This window comes from Phyllostomus hastatus, unplaced genomic scaffold, assembly GCF_019186645.2.
Source record: "Phyllostomus hastatus isolate PE091 unplaced genomic scaffold, TTU_PhHast_1.1 phas_scaffold_501, whole genome shotgun sequence".
Classification (NCBI taxonomy): Eukaryota; Metazoa; Chordata; class Mammalia; order Chiroptera; family Phyllostomidae; genus Phyllostomus; species Phyllostomus hastatus.
Genome location: NW_025334033.1, coordinates 198,598 through 216,641, shown reverse-complemented (window position 1 = coordinate 216,641; position 18,044 = coordinate 198,598). Strand labels below are relative to the sequence as shown.

The 18,044-nt window shown below is 46.7% G+C and overlaps 1 protein-coding gene across 3 annotated transcripts; it reads right to left on the bottom strand.

Moving 5' to 3' along the window:
• Window positions 1–3,595: 3,595 nt before the first annotated feature.
• SALL2 (spalt like transcription factor 2) lies at window positions 3,596–16,196 on the bottom strand. 3 transcript variants are annotated; one of them, XM_045823621.1, is made up of 2 exons: window positions 15,953–16,196; window positions 3,596–7,296 (listed from the first exon to the last, which is right to left on the bottom strand). In XM_045823621.1, the coding sequence occupies exons 1-2, from the start codon at window positions 16,023–16,025 to the stop codon at window positions 4,331–4,333; spliced, it is 3,039 nt and encodes a 1,012-aa protein (XP_045679577.1). In that variant the 5' UTR covers window positions 16,026–16,196; the 3' UTR covers window positions 3,596–4,330. The 3 variants fall into 3 exon arrangements, with proteins under 3 accessions (XP_045679577.1, XP_045679579.1, XP_045679578.1); XM_045823623.1 differs by lacking the exon at window positions 15,953–16,196 and adding an exon at window positions 8,658–8,750; XM_045823622.1 differs by lacking the exon at window positions 15,953–16,196 and adding an exon at window positions 7,700–7,902.
• Between the last annotated feature and the right edge of the window lie 1,848 nt (window positions 16,197–18,044).

Here is an 18,044-nt window from a genome sequence, read left to right as displayed (position 1 = left end):
CTTAAAGGGATGCCTCTGAAGCAGCACATCACCATATCTGCCAAAGGAGACTCAGCTCAGTGTACCAAAGGGTCACTGGTTCAATTCCCAGTCAAGGCACAAGCCTAGGTTTCGGGGCCAGGTCCCCAGTAGGGGGTGTGTGAAAGGCAACCACACACTGATGTTTCTCTCCCCCTTTCTCTTTCCCTTCCTCACTCTCTAAAAATAAATAAAATCTTTAAGAGAAACATCAATGTTGCCTCTTATACACCCCCTACTGGGGACCTGGACCACAACCTAGGCATGTGCCCTGAGAATAGTACCAGCAACCTTTTGGTTCACAGGGTGGCACGCAGTCCACTGAGCCACACCAACTAGGGTGCTTGTAGAGGTTCTTAAATGGTCACTGCATCGGTCCTTAGGTTGTTGTATGGGTTGAGTTAGTATATTATAAAGTGGTTATTGTGAAAGCTAAATTTAAGAGAATTGTATGCCCCCTCACCCTTCTCTATCTTTGCACCGAGTTGGTTATTTCCCTCTGGGAACCCACAGGCCATTGTTTGTCTATTATAGTATTTACTACCAATATGTAAAAATGTTTACATTTCTCCTCTTCCTATCCTCAGCTCCCATAGGTGTCTCATTTATGACTTTTGTACTTATTCAACACTTGGTCTCTGAAAGAAAATAAATTCTCATAAATAACTGAATGAATAAGCAAAGAAACTCTCTCTCGCTTGTAACAATGATGTTTTTTATCCAACCAGTTTGAATTTTACCCACTGTTTATTTCATGTAGTATTTTGTGAGCTGACCTACGCACTTATTCCAGCAGGTTAGAATTAATTTGCCTTCCAAAAAGATGACCAAATGAAGTGATTTAGAGTGAGAAATGCCCTGGCTGGTGTGGCTCATTTGGTTGGAGTGTCATCCTGTAGACCGAAAGGTCACAGGTTTGATCCCCCATTGGGGCACATGCCTAGGTTGTAGGCTCACCTCCCAGTCATGGCACATATGGGAGGCAACCAATTGTTTCCCTTTCTAAAAGCAATGAAAAGATGTCCTTGGCTGAGGATAAAAAAAAAGTGATAAGGGAAAATGCAATAAGGGAGACTAAAGGTAAAGAAAGATGGAAAAGAAAGGGAAGGGAAGGAATTTAAAGTGAAGAGAGAAAAGAAAAATAAAAGCTGTCCAGTAAGAGAGGTCTATGAAAGAAGAAAAAGCAGGATAGGTAGGAAAAATAATGAAAAGGAGGCAGAAAGAGGGGGGTGGAAAGTCAGACTCAGTGCTGACCTGCCTAAGGAAGTAAGCGCACAGCAGCTGAAGCCTCACTGACAGCAGTTACCATAATGGGAACTGGCGTTTAAAGAGAGGGCAAGTATAGTTTATTTAGTTAAATGGCATTATCTATGTCCAATAGGAGTAAGGAAGGTAAAGAAAATTACAAGGATTGGTGACCCATCTCCTTCCACAGGCTGACAAGAAAAACAGATTTATGAAGCTTTGCCAGGAATTAAAGAGACAGGAGCTATTTCTTTAACAAATCGAGTCCCCAAGATTCCCATGTGTTCCTATTCATCAGGGGGTTTTTTTGGTTTATTTTTTAAATCCTCACCTGAGGACATTTTATCATTGCTTTTTAGAGACAGAGGGAGAGAAAAAAGGAGAGAGAAACATCAATTGGCTGCCTCCTGAAACGGGGTTGTACACACCCAGATGGGGATTGAACCCGCAACTTACACAGCACACTGATAGGAATCAAGCCTGTAACCCTTGTTACAGGACAAAGCTCCAACAGAGCCACACCAGCCAGGGCTCATCAGTACCTTTTAAAAGGACCTGTACTGTTCTGGTGGGGGGCAACTAGAATCAAACATCATTCTTTACCTTGAATCAAGCCAAGAATAGGTTTACTTACCTCCTCCCTTGTCTTCCAGCCAGCCTTATGTCAGGAGTCCTTACTGATGTGGTAGGAAGCCAGCACCATCCCTGATCACTGGTGGTAACACTAAGACTGTGATTCTGTCAACTTGAGTTCATCCAACTCTGCCACTAATTGGTCAAGTGACTTTGGGCAAATCATTTTATGAATTCCATCTCTTTAGCACTAAAATTCAGTGATTTTGTAGTCTTACAAAAAAATTCTGGAGCATCTTCTCTTTATGGAATTAAGGTCTGAGTCAAATCTGAACCTTACCATTTTGTGCTTCCACCCTCAATGTACTTCCTCTACTAAGAATCCTCCTTTATTGTTTAAAAATTATTACGGTTCAATTACTTTATGTTTACTATATCAGATCTCAAGGATCATACAGATTAATTCATCTTGATTTTGCAGATTAGCTGATGTCAGCCAGGCTGTCCTGGAGTTCAGGAAAGACTGATAAACAGCTTCCAACCTTTAAACAAAACAAAACAAGACACCCCAAAAAATAAAACACAAAAGCCTGGTGGTGGAAAATTCTAGGCAAAGAGAAAACCTAAGTAATAACTGTACATAGTGGGCAAATTCCCTACCTTGTGAGAATACAACATCCATTTCCATAGGGAAATTACATCACTGGAGGTTGTTTTAAAACAAGGCTGACTAAATTAAATATTTTAACACCATATGTTCAGTTTTTGGCAGGACATGTAGGTGGAAAGGGAATTTCAATGTTAGGGAGTGCTGTATCACACCCCAGCTGGCTATTTAGTCATAAAATAAGAAGAAACACACAAATATTTGGTTAAAACACCTTTAATGAAAATGAAATGACACTAACATCTCCCTTGTCTGCTCTTCACATTTTACTATGTTAGGAAGCTCTGAAACCTACACTTCGGAGAAGAAGCCATCATTCAAGTCAGTTACTAGCAAAACCAATACTTTCTCCTCAGAACTGTTCCAAATGGTCCTATGTTAAGAGTAAATACTACATCTCATTATAAGACAGAGAGGCAGGGAGGACATCACCTGGAGCTCATCTCCTGAAGTCTGAGACTCTAAGGCCCAGACAGTAACAAAGACATAAGCCCCGGTCCATGGACAAGCAAAATGGGGAGGAAATGGGCCTTGAGAGAGAAAGATGAGAAAAATACAAGGGGCCGGGGAATAAAGGAGGGAGTTATCTAAAACTAAAAGCACACTAGTGCTAGGAAATCTCTCATGATCTGTGGTGCAGTGCTGCACACTAAGTCACTATTAGTCCAAAAGAACATTTATGTGATCCACTCAATCAAGAATTCAAGGTCCGCTCCCTTATATCATGTCCCTTTCTTAATCACACAGGTTCTCACACTTTAGCAACACTCAACTGTCCATCATTACTTCAACTACCCTCACCAACAGTGTTTGTTAAAGATATGAACTAACTTTACATTTCCCAAAACATTCCATAGGAGAACTCTTGGCAAGAGATACACTTGTTTCCTAACTTTGAGAGGCAATGAAGAAATATGGGAAGCTGGAGATGTCTTGGCATATCCACCTTTGCCTTAATATGATTATCAAGGAGCTTACTGGCAAGAGTCTGCCCTTCACTTTTCCCTACCCTATAGGACTGAGTTACAGATACAGATATTGCTGCAGCATCATTGCTAGCACCTTCTGGAGAAGAGGGAAGGAGAAGGAACATACAGTTTGCTACTTCTATGATAAGCTGTTCAAGCACTGCCTTGGATGCAGGAGACTGCAATAAGAGGGCTCTTTTTCCCTTAGCCCCTCTGGATTCCATTGCTGGAGGCACATTCCCAGCCACAGTTCTTAGGCCAAACAGCCCTGTTGTGCCAGGCCTGAAGTGGTAGCGGAGGTGGAGCTGGAACTACCAGGCTTGGTGGGAAAAGCCCAGCACCATATGTTCAATTTTGACAGGAAAGCCGTGCACTGGTTCCAGAATAACAAGGCACCCACACTCACCACCTGGGCAGGAACGTCTTGGGACAAGAACTCACCAGAGGAGTGGCATTGGGCCCTCCAGGCACAGCAGCCAGCCCCTTTGGACTGTGCTGCAATTCCAAATGTGGGTGTTCAGATGCACTTGCCAGAGGGAAAGGATGAGGAAGGGAAGAGAGGGGAGAAGTCACCCCAGGGGTGCTGAAGGGGGTTTCCCTTGGGAATGTGAAAGCTGTAGAGAATCTATTTTCCTCAGGAACAATGAATGGAGAAGAAAAATTCCTCAGGGGGCCAAGCCCTCTCCCCGCTTGAGCACAACAATGTCTAAGCTCAGGGACTAAAGAAAAACCACTTGGGACATATCATATAAGAACTCAAAGACAAATAAGGGCTCATAAATCTTGGAGGTTCTTCTACAAAGCTCTCTGTTTCTGCAACCTAGGTCAAAGGGCAGCAAGTATAAAAAAAAAAACAGGCCTATGGGATGGTAGGGTCATCTTTTCGGGGAAAAGGGGAGAGCCCTGGGGAAGTGATGGAGGGTGAACATCCTGGGACCAATGAAAGAGCAGCAATATTCTGAGGGCCATGAGGGGCAAAGGGCTGTACCTGGTGGTGAGCCAGCAACATATGCTTCTTGAGTGTAGCCCGCTCGAGAAAGCCCTGCCTACAGAAAACGCAAGTGAGGAGTGGCCCCTCCTTGGGGTGTGTTTTCTGATGCTCCTCCAGAGTTGCCTGGGTGGGAAAGGTCTGGCCACACACGTCACAGGTCTTTCTGCTACTGCTCTCTCCTGGCTCCTTTCTCATCACTTCCTGCATGCTCAATTCCTCCACCAAGGTGGTGCTGCTGCCTTCTTCAAGGGTGAATGCTGATGGGCTCGAGCTCCTCTCTGGTTTGGTCCCCTCTTCAGTGCCTCCTGCAACATCACTAACTCCCTGCTCCACTGGCTGTGTTTGATCCAGGCTGCCTGATGGTGGTGGTGGTGGTGGTGGTAGTGGTGGGGGGGGTGGCAGAGAAGGAGGTTGAATCACTTTCTCATTATTGTCCAGCTCCTTCCCAGCTGTGGCTGCTGCCACTACTATCCCCACTTCCTCTTCTGCCCCAGATGCCTCTTCAGAATCACCTCGCACTGATATTGCTTTCTCACCTCCACTTTCTGAGCCTCTCCCTGCCAGAGAATCTTCATCAGTTACATCTTCCTCTTCTTCCTCATCTTCCTCATCCTCCTCAGACAACTCCTCTTCTGGGGACGGCTGCTGGGATGGCTGCTGGGGGAAGCTCCCTGCCCCAGAGACTGTAGGTTGCTCAGAGACATTCTCCTGGGCAGCTCCCCCACCTTCAGGGAGTGTGGTACTGCCGTTGGGGATTTGGCCCCCCAGGTGCATCCGAACATGTTGCTGCAGAGAAACTGCATTGGTGAACTTCTTCTGGCAGATGGGGCAGGAGTTCTGGGCCCGAGCAGCTGGACTGGCCTTGTGGCCCACAAAATGTGCACGCAGATTGCCCCGGGTGGAAAAAGCTCTGCCACACACTTTGCATTTGAAGGGCCGCTCCCCTCCATGTTGGCCATAATGCAGGCGCAGCGCTCGAGGACAGCTCAGTACCCGGAGGCAGATGACACACTGGTTAGGTCCAGATGAGGCTGAAGCTGAAGCTGCAGGGGCAGAGGTGGTGGCGACTCCTGAGGAAGTAGAGGCCACTGCTACAGTTCCCTGTCGGTCAATCTTTTCTACTAGTTGCTGCAGCTTTGAAGTCTCAGAGGGTGAAGCCCCCAAGGGCTCTAACACACAGGGGAAGGGGAAGCTCCCTGTGGACTTAAAGTGGTTAGTAAGCAGTGCCCAGCTGGGAAGTGAAGTCACCAACTTACTTAGCTGCATGCGAGTTGCTGTGCCACTCTCTGTCACCCCTGCGATGGCAGAGGCCTCAGTTCCTGGAGGAGTATTTTCATCAGCTTTACTCTTTGGCTCTACTGCTTTCATGAGCACAAACTTATTGAAAGCAGGGAGGGCAGGAGCTGCAGCCGTGCCTGCACCAGTGGAGAGCAGTGTCAGGCTCTCTGTGGCACTGAGTGCTGTGGTGGAGGCCACCAGAGGCTTACGTTCCACACCCCCACCTGGCATGGCTGCCTCCTCCTCAGCCTTCTCTGGTGGCACGGACATACCATAGGGCAGGCCGCTGCTGGTGATGACGTAGTCTAGGTGCTCTGGCACTGGGTGAGGGTTCATCTGCACGTGCGGGTACTTCTCACGATGCCGGTGAAAATGCACTTTGAGGTTGCCTCGGGTGGTAAAGCGGTTGCCACAGACATTACACTTATAGGGCCTCTCACCTGTGTGTGAACGCAGGTGGATCTGTAGGGCACTGTCACTGCCAAATACTTTGGCACAAAAGCGGCATTTATGCCGTCCACCGGGTTTCTCCAAGGGACCCATCACTTCCCCATAACCCAGTTCACCACTTCCATTCTTTGGCTTTAAGAGCCCTGGGGAGGCAGTGGCCTCTAGGCCTCGGGCTGCCCCAAGACACTGTGCTGCCAGCAGTCCTGTGGTGCCTGGGAATGCCAGATGAGGTGAGGAAATCAGCTGATCTGTGTTGCCTGGCAGGGCTGGGGAAGGGGCAGGTGTGGGTTTGTGGCTTCTCGCAACCCCTCCAGCAGAAAAAGGGTGCTGTGACCCTAGTGGATGATAAAGGTGGAAGAAAGCTTGCTTGGGTGTTTCTGCCCCTGCTGAGGATGAGGTGGAGGAGGAAGAAGGTGCCAATGTCTTCCCAGTTTGGACAGGCTTGATGGGGCTGAAGAGGGGAAGCAGGGGCTTGGTGGAAGAGGCAGTCCCTGTTCCAGGTAATTCTGAGGGACTGGCAGGGGGGCCCACCGTTTGGCCTAAGGAGCCAAGCAGTAGTACCTGCCTGCAAATTTGCTCAGTCATCTGCATCTGATGGATCTGGCGCTGCTGCAGCACCCGGAGCTCTTCCAAGATCAGAGGGATGTTCAAGTGGCCGCTGCCTACACCTGGGGGTGGAGGTGGAGGAGGAGGAGGCGGGGGTGCAGGGGTGGATTCTGGAGGTAATGGGGTTGCTCCCAGCTTGGGACTGGCCAAGATCAGGCCCCCACCACCCCCAGCTGCTGTACCTGTGGCAGTGACTAGGAAATGCCCTGCAGACTCCTCTCCTCTCCGCTCTGCACCCCAGGTGGGATCTGTGGGCACTGAGGACCCAGAATCCGAAGGGTTGCTGTGCTCTGCCTCCATGACCTGGGGACTACTGTGGCCCTCAGGCCGGGGCTCAGAAGAGGTCGACGAGTTGTTGGGATTCTCCTGGCCCGCAATTATCACCATTACAGGGGGTTCGGTAGAACATGCATTCTGGTGAGCGAGGAATTCAGTTGGGTCAGTGAATTGTGCGCAGCACTTGGCACAGACTTGGGGGTGGTCCTCCTCACTAGCATCACCTGAGGACAAGAAGAGGAAAGAGCGTGGGTGGTGTGGCTGGAATGGGTATGGAGGCTCTAATTAACTATGAGCCCAACAACTGCTAGTTGGGGGTGGGGAGATGAGCTCACCATCAGGCCATGCAAAAGGCTAGAAGTCGGTCTTGACCCTCCTGGACACGAGAACCCCAGCATGGGGGTGTGGGGGGGGCACGTGCAAGCTTATGCCCTCCCCTGTCCTCTCCCCCCTTTACCCCCCTCGACCAACCCGGCGCGGGCCACCTGCGAGCGCAAGGAATGGGTTGTGAGGACAGAAGAAGGGTCTATGCAGAGAAACGTGCATTTGATCGCGTCCACCGAAAGTCTCCCCTCCCCCCGCGTGTCCCTTTCACCCCATCGCTGCCCAGGCCGGGCCCTACCGCACCTCCAAGCTCCGCTGGCTCCCCGCAGGGACCCCTGAGAAGAGAGCTTCTCCCAGCTTCCTGCGCCATGGTGTTGGGGGAGGTGGAGGGCCGGGTGGAGTGGGAGACAATAGGGATGTGGGGTGGGGGAGGTGGCGGTGGCCGCTGGGGCTGCGGCAGCCACTGCACCCAGCGGCCCAGACTGCAGAGATGGAGATCGGTGAAGGCAGCGGGGGCAGGGAGCAGGGGAGAAGGGGGAGGGGAGGGAGGCAGTGCAGAGGTGGGAGGAGCAGGAGCAAGAGAACTGGGAGAGGGGAGATGGGGTGGAGCTGCCAGGCAGGGGAGTTTGTGGGGAGGGACTGCTGGGGAGGCTGGCGGGAGCTGGCAGAGGAGCGGGCGGGAGCGGAGGTGGGTGTGTGGGGGCGGGAACCAGAGCCCTGGAGGGTTTCCGGAGGCCCAGGAACAGGTGCTGTGGGTCGTGGTGGGGGTCCACCTTTCCTCGCCCTCTGCCAGCTCCCCCCATCTCCAGATGTCTTTGCCCAGGCCTGCCCCCTCCCCCAAGCAAGCTCAAGGGGGCACAGTGGGAAACACAACCCTGTTCAATAGAGCAAAGCGATAGGCTTCTCCTATTTTTCTTTGCATAAAGTATCCGCTGAGCCTGGAAAACGTGGACTCCAGAGAGGGTGGTCTGGTCTCAGAGGAGCATCCGAGGCCAAAGCGCAGGGGGAACCTACGACATCCTCTCATCAACAACACACCCACCCCCAAACACCCCAAGTTTTGCCCTGCCTTCCTCACCTCCACTACCACCCTACCCTCGCCTCCCTCCACAAAAGAAATGTCTCGGGGTGGGAGGCTGCGGGTAGAATTTTCAAGGGAGTCATTCCAGGACTCCTGTCTTACAACACTAAGCCTCTTTACACCCTGCCCCTCCTACTGCAGAATAGTAGCTGAATGCAAGTTTCTCCACAGATCACCCACCTTACACATAACTCACAAAGTTCGTGCTCATTGAAGGAGCCATCTCCTCAATGAGCCATCTTCTCTACCCTTCTTCCTTCACCGTCCTTCTCCTGCAACCACACTGTCACTATTAAGGACAGCTGGTGTTGGAGAGATGCTGGCCTACCAAGGCCCACCTAGCTCTAACTTCCGGGGCGGGGGTGGAGCTCCTCCTGAAACCAGGCAGCCTCTCAGTGTTTAAAGCCCCTTTCAGCTCCACCCAGGTTTCAATGCCCTAGAAATGACTACACCTGTTCCCTGCCACAGAGGCCACCTCCTGGCCTCCTACTTAGAGAAACATAAGTAGGGATAAGATACCCCCTTGATCCCGTACTCTGCATTTTCTTTCTACCTTGAGTCTTAATGGATTTCCCACTTCCTAAAATAATTTATGGCACTTACAAGAGGTGACCACAAGTTTTTAGTTTTGTGATTGCCTAGGCACCAGTAAATCCATGTTGTTCTAATGCCAGTTCTATTCTTGCCTGAGTGGTAAATTGAGGCATGGTGCTCAGTCACACCACACTGCCCTCATTTCCCTTTTTGTCAAGTGGTAATATTTTGTACCTGTGCTGTCTTCCTCAGGAAAGCATTGTGGGGACAACAACTTGAGATTACCCTTAGTATTTACATAAGGACTTTAGGTTTGGGGGGAAGTCCCAAATATTATGGATTAGAGGATGTATATTGTCAGTGGCAAAACAATCTAGCTGAAATATACGTATACTAAAATTAGATCTGTTTGTCATGTTGCTTATTAATCATTAGTTTCAGAGGTAAGCTATTGGCTAATATCATTGGCATATGTCAAGGGTAGGGAGTCTTTTTTGGAAGGAGCTGAAACAATCTAATAGTAATATCCACTTTTCAACAGAAATTTTGCTATTTTTTTTAAGAGGGGAGAAGGGAGGGCAAAAGAGAGGGAGAGAAACATCAGTGTGTGATTGCCACTTGCACGCCCCCTACTGGGGACCTGGACCCACAACCCAAGCATGCCCTGACTGGGAATTGAACCAGCAATCCTTTGGTTCACAGGCCAGCACTCACTCCATTGAGCCATACCAGCCAGGGATGCTATATTTTTTTAATTGAAAACACCTCACTGAATTATGTTTTGAAACATTACATAATCATAAGGATTGTAATGCTGGAAATGATTGCTCTGAAACAGATGAGCTAAGTACTTCCCAGCCTGACCTTTACAATGAGGGAATGGGAGGGTCTATTGCAATTACTGCAAGTCACAGGTTAGTACGATGTTGTTTATTTTTACACATAAGGAAATCGAAGCTTGGAGAGATTAAGTGACTTTTTCAAGTCCACATGGTAATTCAGTGAAGGGAGCATTCATTGTTTTGACTCCTGCCCTGTGCTTTCTGAAGTACAGCAACATTGTGTGGCTTCCCTAATGCTGCAGAAAGGGCCCTGTAGGTCCCTTACCTGCCATTTGCTCTCTGGCCTCAGTAAGGGTGAGGGAGTCAGATGGAAGCTTTCTACTGAGCATTTGTTAATTAGCATTGAACATTTGATATCAAGTTGCTGTTTTGTCAGCTCTTCTGACAAGAAAAGAAATCCTTTTCTTTTCATCTTCTCCTGGGAAACACTGTCCCCTTTCTTGCTCTTTAATGAAACTTGCTTTCTGATGCGTAATTTGATCTGCACTCTTCTTTAAGGTAAATTTAGTCCCTGGTGAAAGGTGACAGATCAACAGCCACCTGTAAGAGGAATCCTCTATTTCTCAGCACTTTGCACTCACTGCCTATCTTGAAAAGGGGAGCAGGATTCTTAGGCAGACACGAATGAAGTCATAAACACTGGAATAAACTAAGCTGGTAATGGTGTCTAGATAGCAGATAAGGTGCAGTAAGCTATTTTGGGTCACATGTAAAACCTGGGATGGATGAAGGCCTAAGACCTGGAAATGATTGTTTAAATTTACAAAGAGATGAAATGATAAGGAAAAGGGAAACCAGGTGGCTCTCTGACCTGGTGGCTTTAGAGAGTCATCGAACTGCTGCTTTAGGCTAGGGAGAGAAGGCTGGGGAGAAAAAAAAAGAGAAAAACAGGTGGGTAAAGTGCTCAGCAGGGTGGTCTATTTGCACAGTGGTTCTCAAACTTTGTTGCCCATCAGAATTACTGGGAGAGCTTTTAAAAATATCTATAGCCAGGCCACACCCCAGACCAATTTAGAATCCCTGAGGGTGGGACCCAGGCATCAGGATGTTTGTAAAGCTCCTCAGGTGATTCCACTGCCCAGACAAGGATGAGAACCACACTGTCTATCAGAGTTCTGCCCTTCCCATCAAACCTTCTACCCATCAAACCTTCTACCCTTATCTATGCTCAACATGGCCAAAATGAGGACATTGGCACAATGATCTGCTAACTGCTAAGTCTTCCTGTCAGGCATCCACTCTGTTCTGCCCACAGCCACGCTTTAGCTCTCTCGTATCCTGCTCCCGTGAACAAAACTTGATGATTTAAACCTCACTGTGAATTTAGCAACTGCATTGCCTTTCAAAATGTGCATCTTGAACCACATTTCTAACTTTAAGATGAAAGGCTTTGTTCTGAAAAGAGTTTGAGAATTTTCCAGCCATGAAAGAAACAAAACATGCTACGTAAGCACCTGCCTGAAGCTCCTGTTAACCTTGGACTAACACAAACTGGTAGTGTCCACAACTATGAGTTGATTCTGTAACTACTGCTGTGGACTATTTCTAAGGGATAACATCCCATCTTCTTTTCCACACCTCTTGCTCACAAATACACACAGATACTCCTTTGCACCGTTGGCAACACAGTAGATAAACAGGCACAATCATTTGTACATCTGGTGCTAAGTGAGAAAAATATATTTGTTTCCAACCTAGGAATGTCTTAGGTCAAACACCAAAAATTTTTTAAGTGGATATTTTTTCTTACATCAAAAGACTCAGAAGTAACCACAGAATCCATACCATTTTGGAGCTGAAAGGGACTTAGAGATCTTACCCACTCATTGAGCTCAGTCATTGAGTGTGCAGGCTATGATCAAACAGACCTGAGTTAAAGCCTCAGTTTTGGCACTTTCTAATCTTTGTGACCCTGGAAAAATTTCTTCATTTTTCTTGGGCTTGGGCTTCTCTTCTTTAAAATAGGGGTATAGCCATAAAAAAAAGAATGAAATGCTGACACATGCTACAACATGGGTGAGCAGTGAAAACATGTTGAATGAAATAGGCCAGACACAAAAGGACAAATATTAAATGCTTCCATTATATGAATTACCTAGAATGGGTAAATGCATAGAGACTGCAAGTAGAATGGTGGTTGTCAGGGACTTCGGGGAGAAGGAAAGGGGGGGTTAGTGTTTACTAACCCCCCCTTAGGGTGGGTGTAGAGTTTCTGTTTTGCAGGATGAAAGAGTTCTGGAGATGGATGGTGGTGATTGTTGTACAACACTGTGAATATGCTTAAGGCCACTGAGTTTTATACTTAAAGTAGTTAAAATGGTAAATTTTGTTATGTATATTTTACCACAAGAAAAATGGTTTTTTTTAATGGAGGTAATAATAGAGTAGTTGGGAGGAATAAACAAGAGGAAATACATAAAGAACCTAGCATAGTACCTGACAAATAGTAAATGCTCCACAAATATTATTGATGAGTGATATTAGTTGCAGGCCAAAAGCTAAAGCCCTGGGAGGAGGAACTTGCCCAAGGTCACATAGCTTCAAAGTGCCAGATGGATTGAAAATCAGGCTTTCTGTTTCCTTCTCCAGTTCTCTGTTACATTATGCCTGAGTTACTTCTGTGCCCTTAGAAATGTTTTCTTTTTGACCCAGGGGTACCTAGGGCTGAAAGGCTTACGGCTTAACAGCCTGAGAGATGATGCTCTTTATTCCTAGATATAAAGAAAACAGAGCCCTTAAAACTCTAATTTTGCTTTCTTCCCCTTTTGCTGCTCTTGATGTCAGCTGGCCTCCATCTCTCCCTCTAGATCTGTTTGGCTGTTGTCCTGGTTTCTCCTTCTCACTAAATATCTGGGTTTCTGATAGTTTCCTTTATTTCCCAGATGCACTAGTTTACATTTTCCCTATTCATGTCCCTTATGTTCTCTAATCCAGATTTCTAGACTCTGTAGGGGAGAGAGATTTTTTTTTTCTCTCCAGAGCTGTTAAGTAAATAGACTATTTCCTTCTCATCACTTACATGCAATAAGTATTCCATTAGCTTTTGGTATTCTGGTCAAAGAAGCTGAGCAAAAACAGGGCTGGATAGCAGGTTTTACAGACTGTTTCTTGCTGACATTTTAGGTCACTGCAGAGACAAGTCTTTTAAAATGTGCAACAAAGGCTCAGCATTTGCTTATCACGCACGTAGGGGCAATGTTGCTAAAAGGCAAATGCTCCTGAAAACCTCAGTGGCACCCTAGCCTACCAAATAAATGTCTGCTGGTGCTCATAATGATGGCCATCGCTTCACAGGTGCACCAAGGAACACATAGAAGAGCCCACAAACAAGAGCCTTCCCTACCTAATTTTGGGGCACACAGAACAAGAAAATGTCTCTGAGATGAAAGGAAAATTCAGGAACCTGAAGATCACATATACAAATAGAAACCCTTTCTGTGGAAAAGGAGGAAATGAGAAATGTACATATCTCATAAGAGCAGGAAGGATCTTTTGCTTTCATCAAACACAGCTATCACAGCTTCAAGATGAGACCCTGCAATGGGTTGGGTTACTCCATGTAACCCCAGGACCTTTCACTTTCAGGACCATGCTGATCAGAAAGCCTTTAAAGCTTTCTTAAGGCAGACCTTACGAGGTTACTACTATGTATTTTTCTTAAGTATTAATTTTTTGAGGATATGTTTATTGACTTTAGTGAGAGAGGAAAAGAAAGGGGGGAGAGAGGAGACAGAGAGAGAGATGGAGAGAAACATCAATGTGAGAGAGAAACATCCATTGGTTGCCTCCCATATGTGTCCCAATTGGGATCGAATCTCCATGTGGGATTGAACACATACCTAGCAACCTAGGTGTATGTTCTGCTGACCAGGAATCGAACCTACAACCTTTTGGTGTACAGGATGATGCTCCAACCAACTGAGCCACCTGACCAGGGCAGGTCACTACTCCTTTCTTGCTCCTTGCATTTATGTTTCTGACTCTCATGGCTCATGGGCAATATTTCAACTGAAATTTGCTTCTGGCATCGGATTCAAGCATACACTACTTCTATGGGGATGGCTTTGGAGCAGCATCTCCATGCCCCCAAGTGTTCACAGGCCCAAGTGGGAGCTACAGTTCAAGGAGCTTGAGAAACTGCTTAGGCAGTTGCTAAAGATTCCTTATGACTCCCTCACAGATTTTTCCTCAGCCGTGGTATGAGAATGGGTAAGCAGACTTGGGAGAAGAGAGAGGATGCCTCTTGGGTTGGGGGAGATTTAGCACTGTTCCATAATCAAGCCAGCAGGGGAGCAGGGCTGTGAAGCAACTCTGAGGGTCTGAGAGAAGTTTCCTGTAGAGCAGGAGGAGGAAACATCCCGCCTGCAGAGGCATTAAGAAGGGCTAATGTGTCCCAGGAGGGAACAATGTCACCACCATGAGCCTCTAAATATGGGCACAGTGGGATTCCAGCAAAGCAGTGACTCTGAGGAGGAGGCGTTCTATCCAAAACACAGTATGTCTGTTAAGGTTGTTCCATAATACATGGAGCACTGATGTGATCTCAAGTCATTTTTTTTTACATCAGTGGAAAACAAAATCCATGACTTAGTTTTGGTCACTTCAAATACATTCTCCTAGAGCTTTTCATGGTGCACATCTCATAAAGAAATGCTGAAGTTCACCAAGAGATTCCTGAGCTTTGGTTGTATTTCAGCACTTGCAGGAAGTGCCACTGTCCTAACACAGAATGCTAATAACAGTACTCACATGCATTTAGTCCTTATTTATCTTAGATATTTTTCTAAGCACTGTACATATATTAACTCACTTTGATTCTCCCAATAACCTAAGGAGGTAGCTAGTATATTTGTCCCCATTTTACTGGTGAAGAAACTGAGGCATAAGGTAGCAAAGTAAACCAAGTAAGATTGCACAGCTAACCACGCATGGGAGCCAGGATTTGAATCCTGAAAGTATGGCTTCAGAACCCTTGTGCTTAATCCTACACTATATTGTTGGGTGAATCAACTGTTTGCTAAGTCAATAGTTTATCACTGAACCAGGACTTTTGGACCGTCACAGGGAGCACATATGCAGCCATATCACTAACCTGTATGTCCAATGGTTGCTTGATCCTAAGAATTACCTGGATGTTTACAAAGATATAGATTCTCAGACTCTAGCCCAGATCTACCCATCAAGCAAGTTTGGAAACTCTGATTCAGTTGAGTGAGCAGCACCAGCCCTGGATAACAGGAAACCTAGGTTTTTGTCTTGATTATGCCTCTGTTTCTGAGGCTTTGGGCAGTGTCACTACTCAGTACTCTAGTCCTCTACTGTCTGTCTTTTACTGGAATGTTATAAGAATATATGAAATCTCTCCCCCCCATAAAGAAAATCTGTTACTTAAAAAAGAGATGATAATATCCATACAAAATGATATGCATGTATTAACAGGTATATTAACACATATTATTTTTCTTAGCTTGGCCTCACTTGAAGCCCAAACCTAAGCTCCTCATCCAGACCTCTTCTTCAGTCTCTACCCCAGGTGACATGGATACTCATCCCAAACCTGGCTTCATCTGACCGACATTAGCTCTCTCCCTCTGGGAGCTCTGATCTGCTCTCGGCTCAGCTCAACAATGAGAAACTTTTTTCTCTTCTCCCTCAGGGGAACCTTCACGTTTATCCAATTCATTCTCTTGCAACCCAACTCTCCAGAAAGAAAAGGGGGGAAAATCCCACCCCTAAGAGACAGTCTTCAGGTCTCAGGACGTTACTTAGCAACGGCACAAAGACCAGTGAGCAAAGGGGGACCTGGGGAGAAAACTCTTGGGTGGGGAGACGGAGCCAGTTTGAAAACTCCATTTCAACCAAAGAAAAACAACAAGGAAAACACAAACAGAATCAATCTTGAGAATAGCCAAGTGGGGCTTCTCCCCAGCACAGGTCATCTCCTTAGTCGCCACATCTCAACTCCTTCAAACAACCCCCCGGGGACTATGTCCTCCCCCCGGTTTTTCCCATGGTCCTGGGGCCCTCCCCTTGCCCTGCTCTGACCCACACAGGCTTGGATACACAGCTCCCACCCGCACTCCCTCCTCAGGCACCCACCGTTGTCAGATGCGCTGGGACCTTCGCAGTCCGAGATTAACTGTTGGGGTTTCCGCTGCTTTCGCCTAGACATTCCCGGGTACAGAGAGGTGGGAGAGGGAGGGGCGACGTTCACTTAGTCTTAACTGGGGTGCCCTGGTCTGGTCTCCCCCTTGGGTCTGAAGCCAACTGATGCCTCTCCTCCAGTGCAAATCACTGTGAAGCAGAGATGTTCTCTCTTCCCAGAGAGAGACTCACATCTCTCTCTCTGTCTCTCCCTCCCTCTCTCTCTCTCTCTCTCTCCCTCTCTCTCTCTCTCTCTCTCCCTCTCTCTCCCTCCCTCTCTCTCTCTCTCTCTCTCTCTCTCTCTTTCTCTCTCTCCTCTGTCTCTGACTCTCTTTCTCAATCTCTGCAAGTCTTTAAAGGGGAGACGCCCCCTTTTTTTTTCTTCAGCTTCTTCCCTACGGTTCTGCAGCTCCCATTGTAAAAGCAAAAATCCTAATCTTTCCGCACACTCTTTTCTTTTGTACTGCAGAGGAAAGGATTTAACCCTCTCCTCCCTGCCAGGGCCTGGGACTCTCCCCATGCTGTCTGTTCAGAAAATGTCCCTCACTTATTTTTCTAACTCTTTTTCCAAGCTCTTCACAATGCTTCTGGTTCTTTCATGATTCTCTATCACCTTGTTTGATAATGTGACTACTTCTGGGGCATAAATTGAAATAAGAACTTTCTGGTATATCCTGATAATGAGGCCAAGAAGTCAGATACCTCCAGTCAACCACGGGTGTATAAAAATTTGGCAAAAAGACAGAGTAAAGATGAAGAGTCGATATAATAATAACAACTTAATGTGTATAGAGCTGTTCATAAATTTATAGAATGTTTCATGCACATGCCAGTTTTTTATTATTACAACTCTGAGATTAGCATGGCAGGTTTTAGCACTCCCATTTATAGATGATCCTCTTTATAGATGAACCAAAAACTCAGTGAAGTTAAGTAATCTATCCAAGATTGCACAGCAATGAGGTAACAGAGACGGGCCTGGAAGACAGGTACATCTGACAGTTGGTCTAGCATTCCTCTGCCCCACCCCAATACTGCTAAAGGTATACTGTGCCAACACATTTCTAGCACACTAAAAAAGCAATTGATTTTTTTAAGTGATTGATTTTTTAAAAAGACTTTTTAAAACTTATTTTTAGAAAGAGGGGATGGGAGAGAGAAGGAGAGGAAGAGAAACATCAACGTGTGGTTGCCTCTTGCACACTGCCACCCTGCCACCAGGGACCTGGCCGGCAACCCAGGCATGTGCCCAGGCTGGGAATTGAACCAACGATCCTTTGGTTTGCAGGCCCACACTCAATCCACTGAGCTACACCAGCCAGGGCTAAAGTGATTAATTTTTAAGAATCTCATTTAAAATAACAACTGAGGTGGGTGGCTCTTCTGTCTCTCCCAATCCTGCTCAGCTTGCAGGGAGGCCACCTCTGAGAAGATGATGTAGATGGGTGGAAGCAACAATGAAGCACCTTGAGCTCAATACAAAGGAACTTTCTCATAGAGTCATGGACTCTCCAGTGAATTTGTGAGCTCTCTGTAATATGTTCTCACAGAGACTGAAAACAATTGTCAATGATTCTGTGGGAAGAATGTCCTTTTGGGTATGAAGTTGGACTTTTAAGAATATCTTCCATCTCTAAAATACATCCTTTGGCAACTAACCAAGCCTCTGTTGTCTGCCTGCACACGTAAAGGTGATTCATTTTTTGTTCTTTAACTTCTGGCCATGCTATTCCTGCCTGAATTATAGTAATACTGTGCTATGGAGCATAGAATATCCAGGTATGCCCTATGTTCTAGCCATAATGCCTAGGGTCTTTTTCTTTTAACCTTATTTACCCTTCACTCTTCTAGCTGAGATGAGAGAGCATCTGAAACACCATCAGCTAGAAAGTGGGAATTATTTTCCCCTTTGGAGTTGAATGATGTAAATCTCTGATGGCCACATCCTCGGAGAAAAGCAAAGCACAGCTCACTCAATGTTGGGTGAAAATTTGAAGTTCCTTTCATTTCTTCACTTACACAAGTCCAGGCCAGCCTGGAAATACTC